Source organism: Loxodonta africana, chromosome 3, assembly GCF_030014295.1.
Source record: "Loxodonta africana isolate mLoxAfr1 chromosome 3, mLoxAfr1.hap2, whole genome shotgun sequence".
Classification (NCBI taxonomy): Eukaryota; Metazoa; Chordata; class Mammalia; order Proboscidea; family Elephantidae; genus Loxodonta; species Loxodonta africana.
In genome coordinates this window covers 120,907,005-120,926,533 of record NC_087344.1, presented here as the reverse complement: position 1 = coordinate 120,926,533, position 19,529 = coordinate 120,907,005, and the positions used below count along the sequence as shown (strand labels likewise).

The 19,529-nt window shown below is 33.9% G+C and overlaps 1 protein-coding gene across 3 annotated transcripts in view; it reads right to left on the bottom strand.

The window, feature by feature from the left end:
• Positions 1-4,949: 4,949 nt before the first annotated feature.
• DNAJB4 (DnaJ heat shock protein family (Hsp40) member B4) overlaps positions 4,950-19,529 on the bottom strand; it is a 67,753-nt gene continuing 53,173 nt past the window's right edge. For 2 of the 3 annotated variants that reach the window (XM_064282152.1, XM_023549458.2), the window contains 2 exons: positions 9,500-10,068; positions 4,950-8,100 (listed from right to left, as the gene is read on the bottom strand). In XM_064282152.1, the coding sequence (XP_064138222.1) occupies positions 7,867-8,100; positions 9,500-10,068 (803 nt within the window). In that variant the 3' untranslated portion in view covers positions 4,950-7,866. Of the gene's footprint in view, positions 8,101-9,499; positions 10,069-16,623; positions 17,198-19,529 lie in introns of those variants that run through there. The other variant, XM_003411220.4, reaches the window with a different exon arrangement.

Here is a 19,529-nt window from a genome sequence, read left to right as displayed (position 1 = left end):
AAAAATCAAAGGATAGAAAAAAAAAAATCAAGTAAACAGAAACCCAAAGAGAGCCCGAGTGGCAATAAAAGTCTCTGCTAAAATAGACTTTAAGTCAAAACCCATTTTAGAGATAAGGAAGGGCATTATATAATGATCAACTCACCAAGAGGACATAACCATAATAAATACTTATGCACCTAATGACAGAGCTCCAAAATATATAAAACAAACTAACAGAATTGAAAAGAGAAAGAGACAGTTCTACATTAATAGTATGAGACTTTAACACACCACTTTCAATGATGGACAGGAACAACTAGAAAGACTCTCAACAAAAATATGGAAGATCTAAATAACACAATCAACCAACTTGGCCTCATAGACATATTTAGAACACACCACGCAACAGCAGCACAGTACTCAGTCTTCTCCAATGCTCATGGGCCATTCTCCAAAACAGATCATATTTTAGTTCACAAATCAAACTTCAATAAATTAAAAAACATCACAATTCAATACACAGTATCTTCTCTGACCATAATGCCATAAAACTAGAAAGAACAAGGAAAAAAATTTTTAAAAAGGAAACTGAATAACATCTTACTTTAAAACTATTGGGCAATAGAAGAAATAAAAAATGAAATAAAAAAATTCTTAGAATCAAATGAGAATGAAAACACAACGTACAAAACCCTTGCACATAGCAAAAGCACTGCTCAGAGAATTTATAGCAATAAATCCACACATCAAAAAAGAAGGGCCAAAATCAGTAGCTTATCTTTACAACTCGAATAGAAAAGGAGCAGTAAAAGAAGTCCACAGTCACCAGAAAAAGGAAATAATAAAGATTAGAGCAGAAATAAATGAAAATGAAAACCGAAAAACAATAGAATCCACAGGACTAGAAGTTGGTTCTTTGAGAGGATCGATAAAATTGACAAACCACTGGCCAAATTGACAAAGGAAAAAAATGAGAAGATGCAAAAAAAAAACCAAACCCGTTGCTATCAAGTCTATCCCAACTCATAGTGCCCCTATAGAACAGAGTAGAACTGCCCCATAGGGTTTCCAAGGAGTGGCTGGTGGATTCCATCTGCCGACCTTTTGGTTAGCAGCCAAACACTTAACCACTGCACCAACAAGGCTCCAACTAACACATTACAGGTAGAAAATTTGGATAGACCCGTAACAAAAAAAAAATTGAAGGTGTCATTAAAAAAAAAAAAAAAACCCAACAACAACAACAAAAAACCCCAGCCCAGATGGCTTCACTGGAGAATTCTATCAAACATTCAGAGAAGAGTTGACACAAATTCTACTTAAACTATTGCAGAACATAGAAAAGGAAGGAATACCCCCTAACTCATTCTATGAAGCCCACATAACCCCGATACTAAAGCCAGGAAAAGATACTAAAAAAAAGAGAAAGGTCTCAAATAGCTAAAGCAATATTGAAGAAGAAGGACGAAATATGACGCCTCTTACTTTCCAATCTCAACACTTACTATACAGCTGTGGCAATCAAAACAGCCTGGTACTGTTTCAATGACAGACACATAGACCAATGGAATAGAATTGAGAACCCAGAAGTAAATCCATTCATCTGTGAGCAGTTGATCTTCGACAGAAGGTCAAAATTCATTCAATGTGAAAGAAACTGTCTCTTTAACAAACGGTGTTGGCAAAACTGGATATCCGTATGTAGAAAAATGAATCAGGACCCATACCTTACATCATATACAAAAACTAATTCAAAACGGATTGAAGACCTAAATGTTAAAGCTAAAACTGTAAAGTTCCTGGAAGATAACATAGGTTCAAAAGTAGGGGACCTAATTTTTGGCATTTATAATCTGTAAAACAAAATTAAAAATGTACAAATGATATAAGGTAAATTAGATAACTGGAGCCTCCTAAAAATGAAATACTTAATGTACTTCAAAAGACTTTACCAAGAGAGCAAAAAGAGAATCTATAAACTGGGAAAAAAACTGACAAAGACATATCTGATAAGGGTCTAACCTCTAAAATATATAGAAAACTCCAACAACTCAACAACAAAAAGACAAACAATCCAATCAAAAAATGGGCAAAGAACATGAACAGAGAGTTCACCAAAGAGGACATCTGGACAGCCAAAAAATACATTAAAAGTTGCTCACAGTCATTAGCTGTTAGAAGGATGCGAATCAAAACTTATACCATCTCACTCCTGCAAAAATGGCAATGATCAAAAAAAAAAAAAAAAAAAAACCATAAAACAACAAATGCTGGTGAGGTTGCGGGTGAATTGGAACTCTTATACATTGCCGGTGGGATTGCAAAATTGTACAACCACTGTGGAAAACAATATGGCACTTCCTCAAAAAGCTAGAAATAGAAATACCATATGATCCAGCAATCCCACTCCTAGGTATATATCCTAGAGATATAAGAGCAGTGACGTGAATAGACATATGCACACCTACATTCACTGCAGCATTATTCACAATAACAAAAAGAAGGAAACAACCTAAGTGCTCATCAATAGGTGAATGGATAGACAAATTGTGGTACATACATGCAGTGGAATACTATGCACCTATAAAAAATGAGGAGTCCCCGAAACATCTTAACATGGATGAATCTGGAGGACTTTATATGAGTGAATTAAGTTAATCACAAGAGGACAAGTATTGTATGGTCCCACTTTTATAAAAAGTCAAGAATAGATATACCCACAGAAAGCAACACTCTTTGATGGTTACCAGGAGTGGGAGGGTGAGGGAGGGAGAATCACTTTCTAGATAGTAGACACTCATTTTTGGTAATAGGAAAGGCAATACCAATATGGGTAAAATCTGCACAACTTGTCCAAGGTAAATGAAGACACTAAGAAGTAAACAAGAACAAGCAGCAATTTTGGTAAATGTTTCATTGACTATGCAAAGGCATTCAACGGTGTGGATCATAACAAATTACAGATAACATGGAAACCCTGGTGGCGTAGTGGTTAAGTGCTACGGCTGTGAACCAAAGGGTCAGCAGTTCAAATCCACCAGGTGTTCCTTGGAAACTCTATGGGGCAGTTCTACTCTGTCCTAAAGGGTCGCTATGAGTCGGAATTGACTCAATGGCACTGGGTTTGGCTTTTTTTTGGTATTGCGAAGAATGGAAATTCCAGAACACTTAACTGTGCTCATGAGGAACCTTTACGTAGATCAAGAGGCAGTTGTTCGGACAGAACAAGGGGATACTGATCGGTTTAAAATGAGGAAAGGTGTGCGTCAGGGTTGTATTCTTTCACCATACCTATTCAATCTCTATGCTGAGCAAATAATCCAAGAAGCTGGACTACATGAAGAAGAACATGGCATCAGGATTGGAGGAAGACTCATTAACAACCTGCGTTATGCATGACACAACCTTGCTGGTTGAAAGTGAAGAGGACTTGAAGCACTTTGTAATGAAGATCAAAGACCACAGACTTCAGTATGGATTGCACCTCAACATAAAGAAAACAAAAGTGCTCACAATTGGACCAATGAGCAACATCATGATAAACGGAGAAAAGATTGAAGTTGTCAAACATTTCATTTTACTTGGATCCACAATCAACAGCCATGGAAGCAGCAGTCAAGAAATCAAAAGACGCATCACATTGCATCACGCTGCAAAGGACGTCTTTAAAGTGTTGAAGAGCAAAGATGTCACCTTGAAGACTAAGGTGTGCCTGACCCAAGCCATGGTATTTTCAATCGCATCATATGCATGTGAAAGCTGGACAATGAATAAGGAAAACCAAAGATTAATTGATGCCTTTGAATTGTGGTGTTGGCAAAGAATATTGAATATACCACGGACTGCCAAAAGAACAAACAAATTTGTCTTAGAAGAAGTACAACGGGAATGCTCCTTAGAAGCAAGGGTGACGAGACTGTGTCTTACACACTTTGGACATGTTGTCAGGGGGGATCAGTCCCTGGAGAAGAACATCATGCTTGGCAAAATACAGGGTCAGCAGAAAAGAGGAAGACGCTCAAAGAGGTGGATTGACACAGTGGCTGCAACAATGAGCTCAAGCATAACGATTGTGGGGATGGCGCAGGACCAGGCAGTGTTTCGTTCTGTTGTACATGGGGTTGCTATGAGTTGGAGCCGACTCGACGGCACCTAACAACAACAACATAATATACAATTTTGCAACAAGAATAACAACAACCAAAAAAATATTCTGCGTGGTTACATAGGTTGACATGTATGCACATATGTGTATAAGGCGGCACATGTGAGTATATGGGTGTGCAGGTATAGGTACATTTGTAGGTATATGTTTATACGTTTATGTGTGTTTCATATGTATTCATATATATAATAAACCTCATAGGGGGCACAGTTACAGATTCACCCTAGACAAAACCAAACACCTCATGGGATTGGTTTATTGAATTTGAAGGCTTGGGACCATAGTCTCATGGGACAACTTGGTCAATTGGCAAAACATAGTTCATAAAGGTAATGTTCTTCCTCCTAATTTGGTGAGTAGTGTTTGCAGTTTTAAAAGCTTGCAAGCGGCCATCTAAGATGCAACTATTGGTCTCTACTCATCTGGAACAAAAGAGAATGAAGGAAACCAAAGACTCAAAGAAGAAACTAGTTCACAGGACTAATAACCCACATGAATCATGGCCTCATCTAGCCTGAGACCAGAAGGGCTAGATGGTGCCCGCCTACCACTACCGACCGTTCTGACCAGGAACACATAGAAGGTCCTGGTTAGAATGGGAGAAATATGTAGAACAAAACTAAAATTCATAAAAAAAGACTAGACTTACCAGACTGAGAGAGGCTAGAGGAAAACCTAAGACTATTGCCTTAAGATACCCTTTGAACTTGGAACTGAAGCCACCCTTGACGATCACTTTTCATCCAAATAATAGATTGGCTTATTAAAAAAAAAAAAAAAACAACCAAAAAAACCCAGTATCACCCATGAATATTGTGCTCCCTTAAATAATCAACTATATGAGACCAAACGGTCAAAATTTACCCTAAAACAAAGATGATATGCTAAGGAGGGGCAGGGAAGCTAGATCAAGGGAAACAGAACAAAAAGAATGGAAATAATGAGAGTGTTGACATGTTGTGAAGAATGTAACCAACATCATGGAACAAGTTGTATAAAAATTGTTAAATGGGAACCAATTTGCTATGTAAACTTTGACCTAAAACAATAAAATATTAAAAAGTAAATATTACATAATTTATTGCTTACTGCTTCCTGTACTGGGATCCACAGAACTTTAAAACTATACCAGGCATCCAAGATCTTGTTTGAATTTAAAAACAACATTTAAAAATAGAAAGTAATTCCATAATTTAAAAAAATAGAAATTTAAAACTCTACTTTTACATTCACTGATTCAATATTCAACAATTAGTACTTACTAGCTACTACAGCATTATCAATATCTATTAAGACAAGAAAGAAATTGGTATACTGTTTTTGTAAAGTTAGGTCAATTTTGAAGCCCTGGTGGCGCAGTCACATTAAGGGCTCGGCTGCTAACCAAAAGATCAGCAGTTCAAATCTATGAGCCGCTCCTTGGAAACCCTATGAGGCAATTCTACTCTGTCCTATAGGGTTCCTATGAGTCAGAATCGACTCAACGGCAATGGGCTTGGTTTTGGTTTATGTAAATTTTGCTACTAGAAGAAAAATCTACTTTAAAAAATTTTACTTTTTTTATCCAGAGATTACCCATATATTTTATCTATATTATTTCATCTGGGGGAAAATGTTTAATCAAGCAAAGTTATTGTAATAAATGATAATGTTTGGTTTAAATCAAAACCACACCCACCACTCTGACTGACACTTTTTAGCTCCAGGTCCTTAGACTTGTGAGAAAATTTCCATGATGTTCATGCTTCCCTAGGGACTTTTAACTGTCATTCAGAGAAATGAAGCTATAAAGAAATTATAAACGATTTTGATGAGTGTGATTAGTTGAATTCTCAGGCACTTTTTCAGGGATATTCCATTTGCAACAAAAATATATGGTTATTCCCAGAAATTCCATTCCTAGGTATATATTCAAGGGAACTGAAAATATACGTCCACAAAAAAATTATACACAAATTTCATAGCTGCATTATTCATAATAGCCAAAAAGTAGAAACAACCCAATACTCATTAACTAATGAATGGATAAACAAAATGTGGTATATCCATACAATGGAAAATTATTTGGTCATAAAAAGAAATGAAGCACTGATACATGCCACATCATGGATGAACCTTAAAAACATCATGCTAAGTGAAAGAAGCCAGACACAAAAGTCATATATTGTTTGAGTCCTTCTATATGAAATGTCTAGAATAGGGAAATCCATAGAGACAAAAGTAGATTAGTCGTTGTCAAGGGATGGAGGAAGCAGGGAATACAGAGTGACTGTTAATGAGTATGGAGTTTCTTTGTGAGGGGATGAAAATGTCATGGAATTAAAAAGTGGTGAAAGTTACACAACTTTGTGAACATACTAAAACCACTGAATCATAAACTTTAGAAGGGTGAACTCTGTGGTATGTAAATTATATCTTAATAAAGCTGTTTTTTAAAAAGTATATGGTTATTGTAACCTATTTATATTAAATTTCTAAAAGAAGATTTCATGTTCTGCTAAAAGGTGATAGGATCCAGTATACCTAGTATATACATGACTCAACCTCCAAAATTACTGTTCAATGAAAAACTTTGTTTCAAAACATCATTCAAACTAGTTATAAAACAGAAAACAAAAACAAAATAAATTTTAAACGTAAATATATTTAAAAAATTAAAACACCTAAGAAATGCAATCTATACATGTGAAAAAGTAAAATACTTATATGCATAACAAGTAGTAGCAACATTATCCATAAGCAGCAGTTACAGTGTTTATTTTTCCCATATTTTTGTTTAAGACCATACTGGTAGTTTATTACTTTTAGGGAAATTGCATAAGGTACATACAGCATATTATGAGTAAGTTACAGAAGACTGTATAATTGGAAAATTAATTCCAAATAAGAGCATTTCCCCTGAAAACACATTCATTGTTAAACAAATTATTTTAAACTAGAGGACAATAAAATGAACCTATAATTTATTAAGTCCAAGATATATAGTCAACTTGCTTAAAATTACATATGGCATTTTAAAAACAGCCTATTTCTAAAATATCAGTAATTCAGGCAACTGGGATTTCCATAGGAGATAAACTTCCATTAATTTCCTTTTTATGAAGAAAAGGTCTATATTATGAATATTGCGACTATGTTATTAAGAAATGCTACAGCATACTTTAAAAATCAAAATGGTGAAACATATGCATCAGGATATTCTTTTACCAGGTACCAGCCCTATACCAGCACTTTAAAAGGTGATTTAAATCTAGTTAACCACATTTCCAAATTACTTAGGTTATTAATCTTCTCTTAAAATACATACCATACGCATAGTTTAGTTAAGAATTATAATTTCCATTATAAATGGGAACCTATCATACTGATAATCTAAAGATGTAAGAAATAAAGTACTTAGATAGTCTAGTACTTTATTGAAAATATATATGGAAATATATATACTGACTCCACAAAAACAACTTGTACACATAAGCAAAATACTAAACATTTCTGATTTGGGAAAAATGAAATAAAATACAGTGAGTGGTTTTCTCTGAATTTCTAACTGTAAAAATCCCTTTTGCCTATTTATATGACCCATCTCTATTCATGCAATTTAATGAGCCCTCAGAAGAATTTACATGTCTTTATACAGAATTCACATCTACTTCGGTAAACTGCCAGTCCTTTTATATTTTCAGTGCCTTGTCAAAATATGGGTAACAAAGTTCTTCATTCTATGAGGCAGGAAGATGTTTCCTAAGTATTTCTTTGGATGATGAGGATATAGTATCCGGGAAGGACACCTCAAATTCTATTAGAAGGTCACCACGTTGGTCAGGATTTTTTGGAAATGGCAGCCCATATCCAATAATTCTTCTCCTCATTCCAGGTTTCACAATATCATTTAATGACATAGGTATGGTTCTTCCATCCATTGTTGGTACATTAATTGAGCAGCCACACAATGCCTAAAATGGATCAAATGAGATAAAATTAACAAACTTCAAAACTTAGAAATCTAAACAAAAAAATTACCAGGTGGTAAAGGATGTTACCACTAAATTTTTAAGCTCTAAAAGAATCAGTGGTTATAAAATGTTCTCCCCAGTCGAAAATCTCTTCAAGATATGCATTATCAGATATGTTATTAAAAAATACACAGGACAGGAAAGGAAAGGATGTCCTTCATATAGCCATGGAATAAAGTTGATAGGTTTGAGACTACTATTACAACATTCAAGATGCAGGAATGGAATGGAAGAGAAGAGGGAGAAATTCAGAGCTGGGAAGAACAGGATAGAGGCAGCTATCTACTTCTCTGGAGGGAAAACTTTGGGACAGGGAGATATTGTTTTATTCAACAAATCTTTACTGAGTGCCTACTCTATGCCATGCATTCCTGTTAAATGCTTAGCATATAGGCACCATTGACATAGACTCCACCTTAAGAAGAGCACAACCTACTGGAAGAGACATATAAGCAAACTAGCAAATGTAATACAGCACAATGCTGGCATGGAGGTATGTGCAGAGGTCTTTTGTGAGAGGATGGGCACCTGACTTACCCCTAGCTTTTGGGAGTACAGGATGCTTAAGCTAAACAATGGACCAGTAGCAGGTATTGGGGCAGAATGAGGAACAATACTGTTCCACAGGGTAGAACTCAAACAATGACACAGATATGTAATAAAAGAATGATAGAGCAAGCCTAGGGAAATGCATTTCGGGGTAGAAAGCAGGTTAAAGCAGCCTTCTATTTTAAGCTAGAGTTTAGACTTTATGGTAGATGCTAAGCGGAGCCATTTAAAAAATTTAAGCAGGGAACTGACACGACCAGATTTGCAGGATTACAATCCAATATGAACTATCCCAGATGAACCCAGTGCCCTCGAGTATAGTGTCTAAAATACAGTAATAACTCATATATTAAGACAGTACCCTTATTAATTATCTTGTCTTTTAATATGTTTAATATTTTTGCTTGTTATACAATTATAACTCCAAATTAACTATTTTGGAAAAATCTAACAGATGCACTAAAATGATGAGATTACCAATGTAGATTTCATAAACCACACTTGTAAAAACAGAGTAGAATTAACACAACATAAGGCACCATAGTACATAATCCAGTTGGCACTTAAACTTGACACTTAAATTGTTAACATAGGTAATTAAACTTAGAAAATAAAACCTCATCCATAAAAGAGGTATAATAGTAGTACAACCTCAGAGAGTTGTTAGGAAGATTAAAAAATTAATATGTAGTAAACACTGAATAAATGTTAACTATTATTTAGATAAATTCCCTAAGACCAGCTGCATGATTATGTTTGGGCTCAGAATTCCCAGGTTCTACAAACTTACCTCTCGTAAACTAATTTTAGCATTATAAATTATATTTGATCCATCCCTTTTAAATTTTGGGTGATCTTTATCTTTAATAATAAAAACGACGTCTGCTGGAATACTATTTGGTGTTTCATCTCCTTCTCTTGGAAAAGTAATTTTGGTGCCTTCTTTCCATCCTTTTTTAATCTCAATGGTGAGAATTTTGTCCTCAGATCTATAACTCCTTCCATCAGGATTTAACCTTTTTCGAGAAATCTTCATTCGTTTGGTACAGCCACTATATATTTCTTCAAGTGATACTCTAAGTTCATGAATAACTGGAGGATCTTGCTTGAGGCGGGATGGTCCCACAGAATTCCTGTCTCTTGGATATCCATTCATGCTGAATCCAAAGGCACTAAAAGGGTCCCCATCTACTTCCATATCTTCAGAATCTCTACCACCAGCCATTCGCCTTCCAAAGAAAATTTCAAAGGGGTTGGAACCTCCAAAAAATGCTGCAAATGTGGCATGAGGGTCTCCATGAAAGGTGTACCGGAAGGTACCACCTTGTCCATCAGTACCTCCTGCTCCTCCTTTCAACCCTAAATAAAAGAAATAAGTGTGATTAGAAAAGAGTTCACAACCCTTGAAAGTTAAACTTTTAAAAATGTTATTGCAAATAATGTTGGCCAACTTAGGTTACAATTTATTAATATTGGCCAGAAAGGACATTATAATTAATAAAAACAGCTATATAACTTCTGATGATTCCATCCTAAGTTAAATTTTTAGCTTTCAAATCCTTCCTCCAAATCCTTAGATTTAGTCATTATTCATTCCTGGTAACTGTCACAACAGTAAAAAAAGAAAAACAAAATAAAATCAGGAACCTATCTTATAAACTACTGGTTTGGCATACTGAGATGTCAGTTAAAAAGTCTTCAGTTACCAATGCAAGATGCAGAAACTAAATATATACGTGCCATTATAATCAGTAAGTACAATCAATAATATAGAATACCAAATTCATACTAAACAGCTTTGGTAATTAACCCAGATAACTTTTACTCTGTACTGTTTAAGAATTAAAATAGCGTTCTTTCTGTGGCAGAAAGAGAAAAATATTCTAATAATGATGACACCTCATGAGACTATTTTTTTAGGCAGTAAAATGGTTAGCCCTATTCTAGATTCCATTAATTTCAGCAGTAGGTAAAAAGAAGACTGAAATCAAGAGCTGTAAACCCTCAAGACATATAAGGCCTTTGGACTGGTTATTTCTGTCTGGATAACCCACTTCAGATAGCTATATACTAACCCTCTGACACTACCACATTGTCAAATATACTTATTTGCTTTAATGCTCTACTAAACGATATGTAGCTCACAGAAATCGCATATTTGAAACTGCATTTTCTACTACATGCCAAGGAAATATTTCTACTAAAACCCACAAAACTGTAGTGATCTTTTAAGTGGGCAATAATGGCAAGGATTGATATCATTACAGTATCAGCAAGGTTCCTGAGTGAGCCTTACAGGCATTCCTGACCAAGGAAACAAACAAAAATTATAAACCTAAAAATTATACAACCATGAAAAATTTAAGAGATTAAAGTAGGGGATTCCATTATCTTCCAGTATGTCCAAAAAGTGAGTAATTTGAGGGAAGGAAATATATTTTATTCGTTTTTGCATTGCTCATGCATACAGGGCAGAAACATGATAGGCACTCATGTTTATTGAATGAAGGAAATGAACCAATTCTTAATATCCTCCTAAATCAAACCAAAAAAGCTGTCTTGATTGTCAGAATAGAGAAGGCAGAAGCAAAAGCATTGTGTGTGTGTATGTATATGTGTGTATGTGTGTGTATATTTTTTTTCACACATACACATGTGAGAGATTTAATAATTAAAAGTTTCACTGAAAGCACTCAATATGCTTTCAAATAGACTGAGTTTTGCATGTCTTGCTTTATATTTGGCTCCTTCCATTAAAAGGCATACCTTCTCTCTCTCTCTTTGATCTAAGAAAGGCTCAGCTGATGTCTAAAATTCACCTCCATCATGAATAGAAATCTAAAGGCATAGAAAGAGACCTAATAATCTGATAATACTCAAAATATGAACTGAACGATATAGTCAAACAGCACTTAAGGAAAAATCCATGTAGAAACAGAATGACAAGTATAAGGTAGAGAAGAAATACTAGCATGTAACTCATACAAAACTTCCTTTTATAAATTTCAGAGGTATAATTATGATAACAACTCCCAATGTTAAAAAGTCAGTGATTTTTTTTAATGGTAGGATATGTATATAACTCAAGGTCATGATGATATGGCTAAACCAATTCTTAAGTTATTTCAATTGTTTTATCTTTTATCCTATATTAACAGAGTATAATAATTTAACAGCGTTAATAAAGTAATTTGCCCACTCTAACATTCTATCATACAAAATCTAAACGCTTTTGAACCCATAATGGAATCATGAAAAGAAAATAATATCGTAAGCTATTATATCATGGGTTTAGGTTTTTCCTAAAACCCCTTTCCTACTCTCTAAAAATGATAACTCAATCAGGATTACAGAATCCCTGAGAAGATTCACAGTCTATCTTAAGTGACTTATTTATCAAAGTTGACAAAATGCCTCCCATGCAACTTTGAGGTTTTCCTAGACACTAAACACTCAACTGCGTAGCAAAAGACAAGGCTATTATAATAGGGCAGAGAAATCCTACCAAAATTCATGTCATTATAATAAGACATGAATGATTACATAAGTGTCACTTGCATTGCTTAAAACTTGAATAATGATAGGTGTGTCATTAACTGTATAAAAAACTGTATAGTCAACTCTTAATTACCTATATTTCGATTGCTTATAGAAAACTGTAATATTCAACTGGATTTCCTCAAATAATATACCCAAAATGTTTTCTAGACACCACTACCACTTTGTATGATTGAGGAATGCACTCTGGAATCAACGTTAACCTATGCTTTAGCAGGACTGCTATTATTTAAAAAACAACCAACCAACCAATCTGCAATCCAAACAAACATGTGTTTGGGATACTATGTATAACAATGAATTCCCCTAGTTAGTTTAGTTAACTATAAGTTTATTAAAAAGCAAAACACTGGGAAAAAATAATAACATTTTAATAACTTACTTTAAGGAAATCTAGTATATAAAAAACCCAAATTGATAGCAAGGCTTATAGAGTTACTAAAATGAAACTCTTTAAACAGGTTTTGATTAAAAAATATCAAGTTTACTTACATATTTTAGAAATGCATAATAAATAATGGGAGTCGGTTGATTAAAAAGTGAAAGAACAGAAGCAAGCTAGTATAAACATTAATATACTAAATAAACGTTTGATCATATAAACACTACCTTTCAGTATTTAAAATAAGTCAGTGAGTGAACAACAAAAAAAGAAAGGCATAAAGAAAGAGAAATGTTACAGAACTAGAATAAATACCCAACTATAAGGGAATGTTATTGAAAATCTTTTAACGCAAACTTCAATTAACATCCACGGAACCATTCAGAATTAAATCTAAGACTTTTGGGGAGGTACTGATTCAAAGTTTGATTTTAAATTTCTGTAGTTCTATGTTTTCAATGACTCAATCGTGGATAAAATGCCTCCGCAGTTTTTAAACAGCTATTTTTAAAATAGTTTTGTTTATTACAGATCATAAACAAAATCACCCATTGTAAACATGCAAGTCAATGATTTTAGTAAACCTAGAGTTGTGCAACTATCACCACAATCTAGTTTTAGAACATTTCCATTAATGCAAATTGTTCCCTGGTGGCTATTTGTAGTTAATCTCCACTCCCACCACCAACTCTAGGCAATCACTAACCTTCTTTCTGTCTCTATAAATTTGTGTTTTCTAAACATTTCATATAAATGGAGTCATACAATACATAGTCTTTTACATCTAGCTTCTGTCACTTAGCATAATTTTTTAGTTCCATCCATGTTGTAGCAAGTCTTATTAAATCAGCCTGTTTAATTGCTGAATAGTCTTCCAATGTATAGATACACCACATTTTATTTATCTATTCACCCATTGACAGGACTTTTGGGTTGTTTCCAGTTTGGGGCCATAATAAATAACGCTGCTATGAACATTCACATACATGTCTTTGTGTGGACATATGTTTTCATTTCTCTTGTGCAGATTCCTAGGATTGGAATTTCTGGGCCATATGGTAAGCTTAAAACATCTCTATATTTATTCAACTTATTAACCCAAAACTTTAAATTGTGGATATGAGAGATGTTCGGAACATAAATAAACTAGACTACTGGTTCTCTATGAGTTGGAATCGACTCGACGGCACTGGGTTTTGTTTTTTTTTTTTTTTTTTGGTTTACTGGTTCTCTTAGTTCCTAAATATCTAAATTTAGCATGTCTGATTTATACTCTTCTAAATTCCTGATTCCCTATTCTCACTGCCCACTGTCCCAGGCTTCAAGTCTTAAAATAGAGTATAATAATTGAAAAAAAGAAAAAAAGTATATCAGGTAAATTAGTAGTGGCTTCACAGTCCTAAAATCCAGTGTTTTATTACTATTAGGGAAGCAGATAGAACAGTGGCTACAGAACAAGGCCTGCAGGTACAGCAGATCAAGGAAAGGCAAAGAGAAAAAATGTCTTCCCATGCTTTCACAATGTCCTCAAAGAGGAATTTTTTAAAGAATTAATGAGATGTTCCGAGTAAAGAGCAAATAAATATAACACTTTTCTCTGGAGAAAAATAACTTTCATTCAACCATATTTTCAAGTGGCCTATCACTAGAGAATGACATTTCTGAATATACTTCTATGCTTTAAAAAGCCTATTCTCTCACTCTTTCCTCTTATTGCTTATAGCAGTTCCTGAGTCAAAAAAGGAAAAAGATTGATCCCAGTTTAGTTTTTAAAAAATTTGCTCACTAATGATGATCAGTAAACATTATACTGGAGAAATAGCACTCAAGAAAAGCATTATTTGAGATAATCTTTAAACCTTAAACCAAAAATATCCCCTGAAGTCTCCTTAAAACCAAACAAGAATTCAGCTTAACTAGTAAATTGAACATTGTGCTCTTTTAAGATCTATGTGGGATCAAATTGACAATAGCAACTCAAAAGATTAGACAGGAAACTTAGGGGGCAGTGAGTTTACATTAATGGGGGTAAGGAACACCTCAGAAAAAGAAGGTGAGAATGGTTGCACAACTCGAATATAATCAATGTCACTGAATTATACATGTAGAAATTGCTGAATTGGTGTATGTTCTGCTGTGTATATATATTATTAACAACAAAAAAAATAAGACAAATTACATATAAAAAAAAGAAAAGCACTATTAGGAGGTAATGTTAAACCAAGAAAAATGTACTATCTGGTGACTTGAAAATTATGAAGATAAATATACTAAATAAACACTGAATACTATGGCTGAGTCATAGCCAAACTTGAGCTAGCAATGCAATGTGGCCAAATACCTTAGATTCAAAGCAGTGGCTGGCTATCTGCTATTCTATGGAAAGTTATAGTGTTACTCTATGTGGATTTCTCTATAAAAGGCAAAATATTATTTTCAGAAAGAGTAGTATATTGTTGGTAGTATCTAGAAGTCTGCTTAGCACTTCAGGTGAACCAAATAATGGTATTTTCCATGGTTTGGCCATGGGGAACATGGTATATACAAGCAGAGTTGAACTGCCCACTATTTGCTTTTTTCAATATTTACTTTGTAAGAACCTGACACTGAAGGGCCTTAACACGCCAAAATCAGCAGCATAAATATCAGCAAGGCCAAGTTTTGAAAATTACAGCTAACTACAACAAAATCCTCTGTACACAATCACGCTGCTTGTCTAAATTTAATATTTTTAATTCAAATGAGCATAGTCACTGCTTGACTGCATTTTTAAGGATATATTTCTAATTAAGAAAATGTAACATTAAATGCAATAAAAGAAGCAAAGGGATATAAAAAATTTTTATAGTCATAACGATTTAAAAGAAAACATTTTAGGGGAACCGTTAATAATGAAATAACATTCTTCATTCAAACAGTTGATAATCCTAGAATAGAAATTAAATTTTTTAATTAGCAATTTTAAAATATTTACTTTAGCAAAGAAATATCCTTATATATTCTAAGAATATAAATATTCTTATATAGTCTTACAGCTACATTAACCAGAGTGCTTTCTGAATTTATATGGAGATGGACAAATTTGATTAAAAATCCGGAATGATAAAAGGATAAATTTTAAATTACCCTCATTTGCAGTGTTCAACTAGTTCCTGATCTCACAATGCAAGAAATAAAAGTACAGCAGGGAGAGGAAAGGGAAGATGTCACGCTTTACTCTCTACCTAGACGGTAAAATCTCAAAAGAAATGTTACCTAAAAGTAAATTAAAAATTGTTCTAACTCTAGGTGGCCATTTTAGGTTAAAAATTGTATTTTTGAAAACATTTTCTTGGCACACAATTACTGTTTACAATTAAGCTAAAAACTTGTTCTGGTATTTTATGACATCAGGAAAATTCTTTCCTCTCTAGGCAAAATGCCAAAAACAACTAGAGGCTAAATGCCTGGGCCTTCTGCTTCTAAGGGAAATGGTTCTATCTTGTTCAGTCTGAACTAGCTTTGATAAGAAAGGCAAAAAAACTTTTTTTTGTTTTTGTGAATAAAATATAAACTGCCCAGGATTTAAACTGCCAATCTTAAGGTTTTAAATGATTAAAGGCTCTTTATTGGTTCTGGGAGGAAATCCATTAGAAAACAAAACAGGTTGCATAAGACTTCTGACATAATTCTTAATGGGTATGGGAATTTAAGGTCTCTTTAAAATACACAATGTTAACATCATAACTCTAAGGGTAGAATATGTATAATACAAAATGCTAAAATAAAAAAAGGCAGACAAGTACATTTCATTCATACCTATGCAATACCCATTCATATGATCTAGAATGAAATCTTGTTTTTATCCATTATTTGTCTTTCTAATTTTGATATGTCCAAGAATCCAATTTAATGATAACTAGAAAGGCTGAGAGAGGGAATAAAAAAGACGGAAAGATACAGAGGCGAAGAGACAGAATAAACAGAATACTTACCTTCTTCCCCAAACTGATCATATATTTCTCTCTTTTTAGGATCACTCAATACTTCATAAGCTTCTGCGACCTCTTTAAATTTTTCCTCTGCCTGAGGAGATTTGTTCTTGTCTGGATGAAATCTGAGGGCTTGTTTTCGGTAAGCCTTCTTAATATCTTCATCTGAAGCTCCTTTTTCAATTCCCAAAATGGAATAATAGTCTTTCCCCATTTCGAATGCCTTGAAATGAACTTAGATTTCCCTTTGTAAAAGAAAACAGCGTCCCCAGTCTTAGCAATATAATGATTCTAAGAAAAATAAACCAAGCTGGGTATTTTAAAAGTTAAAGCAAATCGGCAATTCTGCCAGCTATCTTAAGGAAGCAAGCAGACAGCGTTTCTGTATTTAATTCCTTCCCCAACAGCTCACTTACAGATAAATATACACTACACAGGAGACAGCCTCCTTCTAGATCCTCCCATTTTCACTACGTGTCTCTGTACTTTCTAGAACAGCAAATGCTACAGGACGTCACTTCCCCAGCTGCCTCTAGTCAAAGTACTGAGCTACGTTTTCTCCTCCTTCACAATTAACTATTCATTTTCCTTCTGGCTGTATCATTTTTATTTCCTTTCTAAGAGGTCAAGTGGATAAAGGAACCACTGTGTCTGCACACAATGCCTAAATTACATATTTATTTACTCCATTGTAGGTGAAAAAGCAACAAAAATGTATAGCTATTAAGCATCTTATGTTAAAATAAATTATTATGAAAAAAAAGGCATGTTTGAAATTATTTTATGAATTTCAAGTTTTTCAACACTAAAATTTGGTTTGTTTACATTAACATTTTTAAATAATTTGTGTCTTTTTCCAAATTCCTGGGGTCTATAAGTCAGAAATGCCAGAAGTCAATATAACAATTTTTTGTTGTAAAAAGGATATGTATCATAAAATTTAAAACCAATATTTTAAAACAAGTAAAGGACTTAAACAAGATTTTAGTTAGCTTTTTGTAGTACACAAAAGTTAATAGGTCTAACAAACCAATGTTTATTTGTGAAAACTTAATATGCAAATTTAGTTACTTCAACTAAAACAGAGTGAGATGTCCCACCCCTACATCACTGTTTAAGGAAATTTTGAGCAGCAGGAATGCTAGGAGAACAGTATCAGGTTACAGACAGTACCCATTTGTGTTTCTTTTAAGACCTTAACTGGATTAACTTAAAATCTAAATATACTATTTAAACCCAAACCCATTGCTGTCAAGTTGATCCTGGCTCATAGTGACCTACAGCACAGAGAACTGCCTCACAGGGTTTTCAAGGCTGTAAATCTTTAATGGAAGCAGACTGCCACATCTTTCTCCCATGGAGCAGCTGGTGGGTTTGAATGGCCAACCTTTTGGATATCAGCTGAGTGCTTAACCATTGCACCACCAGGGTTCCTCTAAGGGGGAGTATTATGAGAAATATTTTTTCTTTTAAAACACAGTTTTCCTAATTATAAATATAAATATATACTCATTGCAGAAGATTTTGGAAAACACAGAAGGTAAAAGAAAAATCTATCATACCATTTTAGGTAATCTTTCCTAAATGTTAGTATATTTCTTTTATGAATTTATTTTCTTTTACAAATTTCAAGTTTTTCAATACTAAAATTTGGTTTGTTTATATTAACATTTTTAAATAACTTGTGTCATTTCAAAATTCCTGGGGTCTATAACATTTTTTTTTTTTATAACATATTTTCTTTTATAACATGCCAGAAGTCAATATAACAATTTTATGTCGTAAAAAGGATAGGTATCATAAAACTTAAAAGCAATTCCAGTGCAAGGATCATCATACAGAGTAAAAGTGTAATAGAAATCACCTACTCTACAATGGATTTCCTTTAGATATTCATTACGAAACAGCTTTACATTAAAAATCCAGCAGTTCTTTCTGAATGTTTATCCTTGTGCATTTTGATATCTATGATTTTTTATTGTACTTTAGATGAAGGTTTACAGAGCAAATTAGTTTCTCATTAAACAATTAATATACATATTGTTTTGTGACATTGTTCCCCAGCCATACCACATGTCAACACTTTCCCCCTCTCGACCTTGGGTTCTCTGTTACCAACTTTCCTGTCCCCTCCTGCCTTCTAGTCCTTTCCCCTGGCTTTGTGTGCCCCTTTAGACTTGTTTGGTTTTATGGGCCTGTCTCAGGAGTGACTTCAATACTGAGTCAAAAGGGTCTCCAGGGGCCATACTTTTGGGGTTTCTCCAGTCTCTGTCAGATCAGTAAGTCTGGTCTTTTTTTGTGAGTTAGAATTTTTGTTTTACATTTTTCTCCAGCTCCGTCTGGGGCTCTCTATTGTAATCCCCGTCAGAGCAGTCACTGGTGGGCGCCAGGCACCATCTAGTTGTGCTGGACTCAGTCTGACATCTAAGATTTCTTATTTCTAAAAACTCCATACTTTAACAACATCTTGGTATTAAAAATTCATAAAATCTATCTAGCCTACTTACAGGTTACAGAAATTGGTCATCTATTCAGCAATTTTTTTAGTCCTACCAAGGAACATTCAATGTCAAAAAAAACAACAAAAACTTTCAAATCCAAAAAAACTTTAGACAAAAACACTAACATCCAATGTCATGTGAAGAGTCCTATTTTCAAAAAAGCATATTGCCAGGTTGGGGTCCACTGCAAGGATCATCATCTATAGTAGAGTAAAAGTATAATAAAATCACGTAGTCTACAATGAATTTCCAAGGGAATTCCTTTAAATAGTCATTATCAAAGGAACTCTGATATTACTATGAAAAACCTCAAATTGTTCTGGTGGGTAAAGAATCTTATTTGATTCAGCAATATATTTTCAGAGAGTTAGAAGTACTGTCAGGACTTGAGATATTAAATTGTTAAAA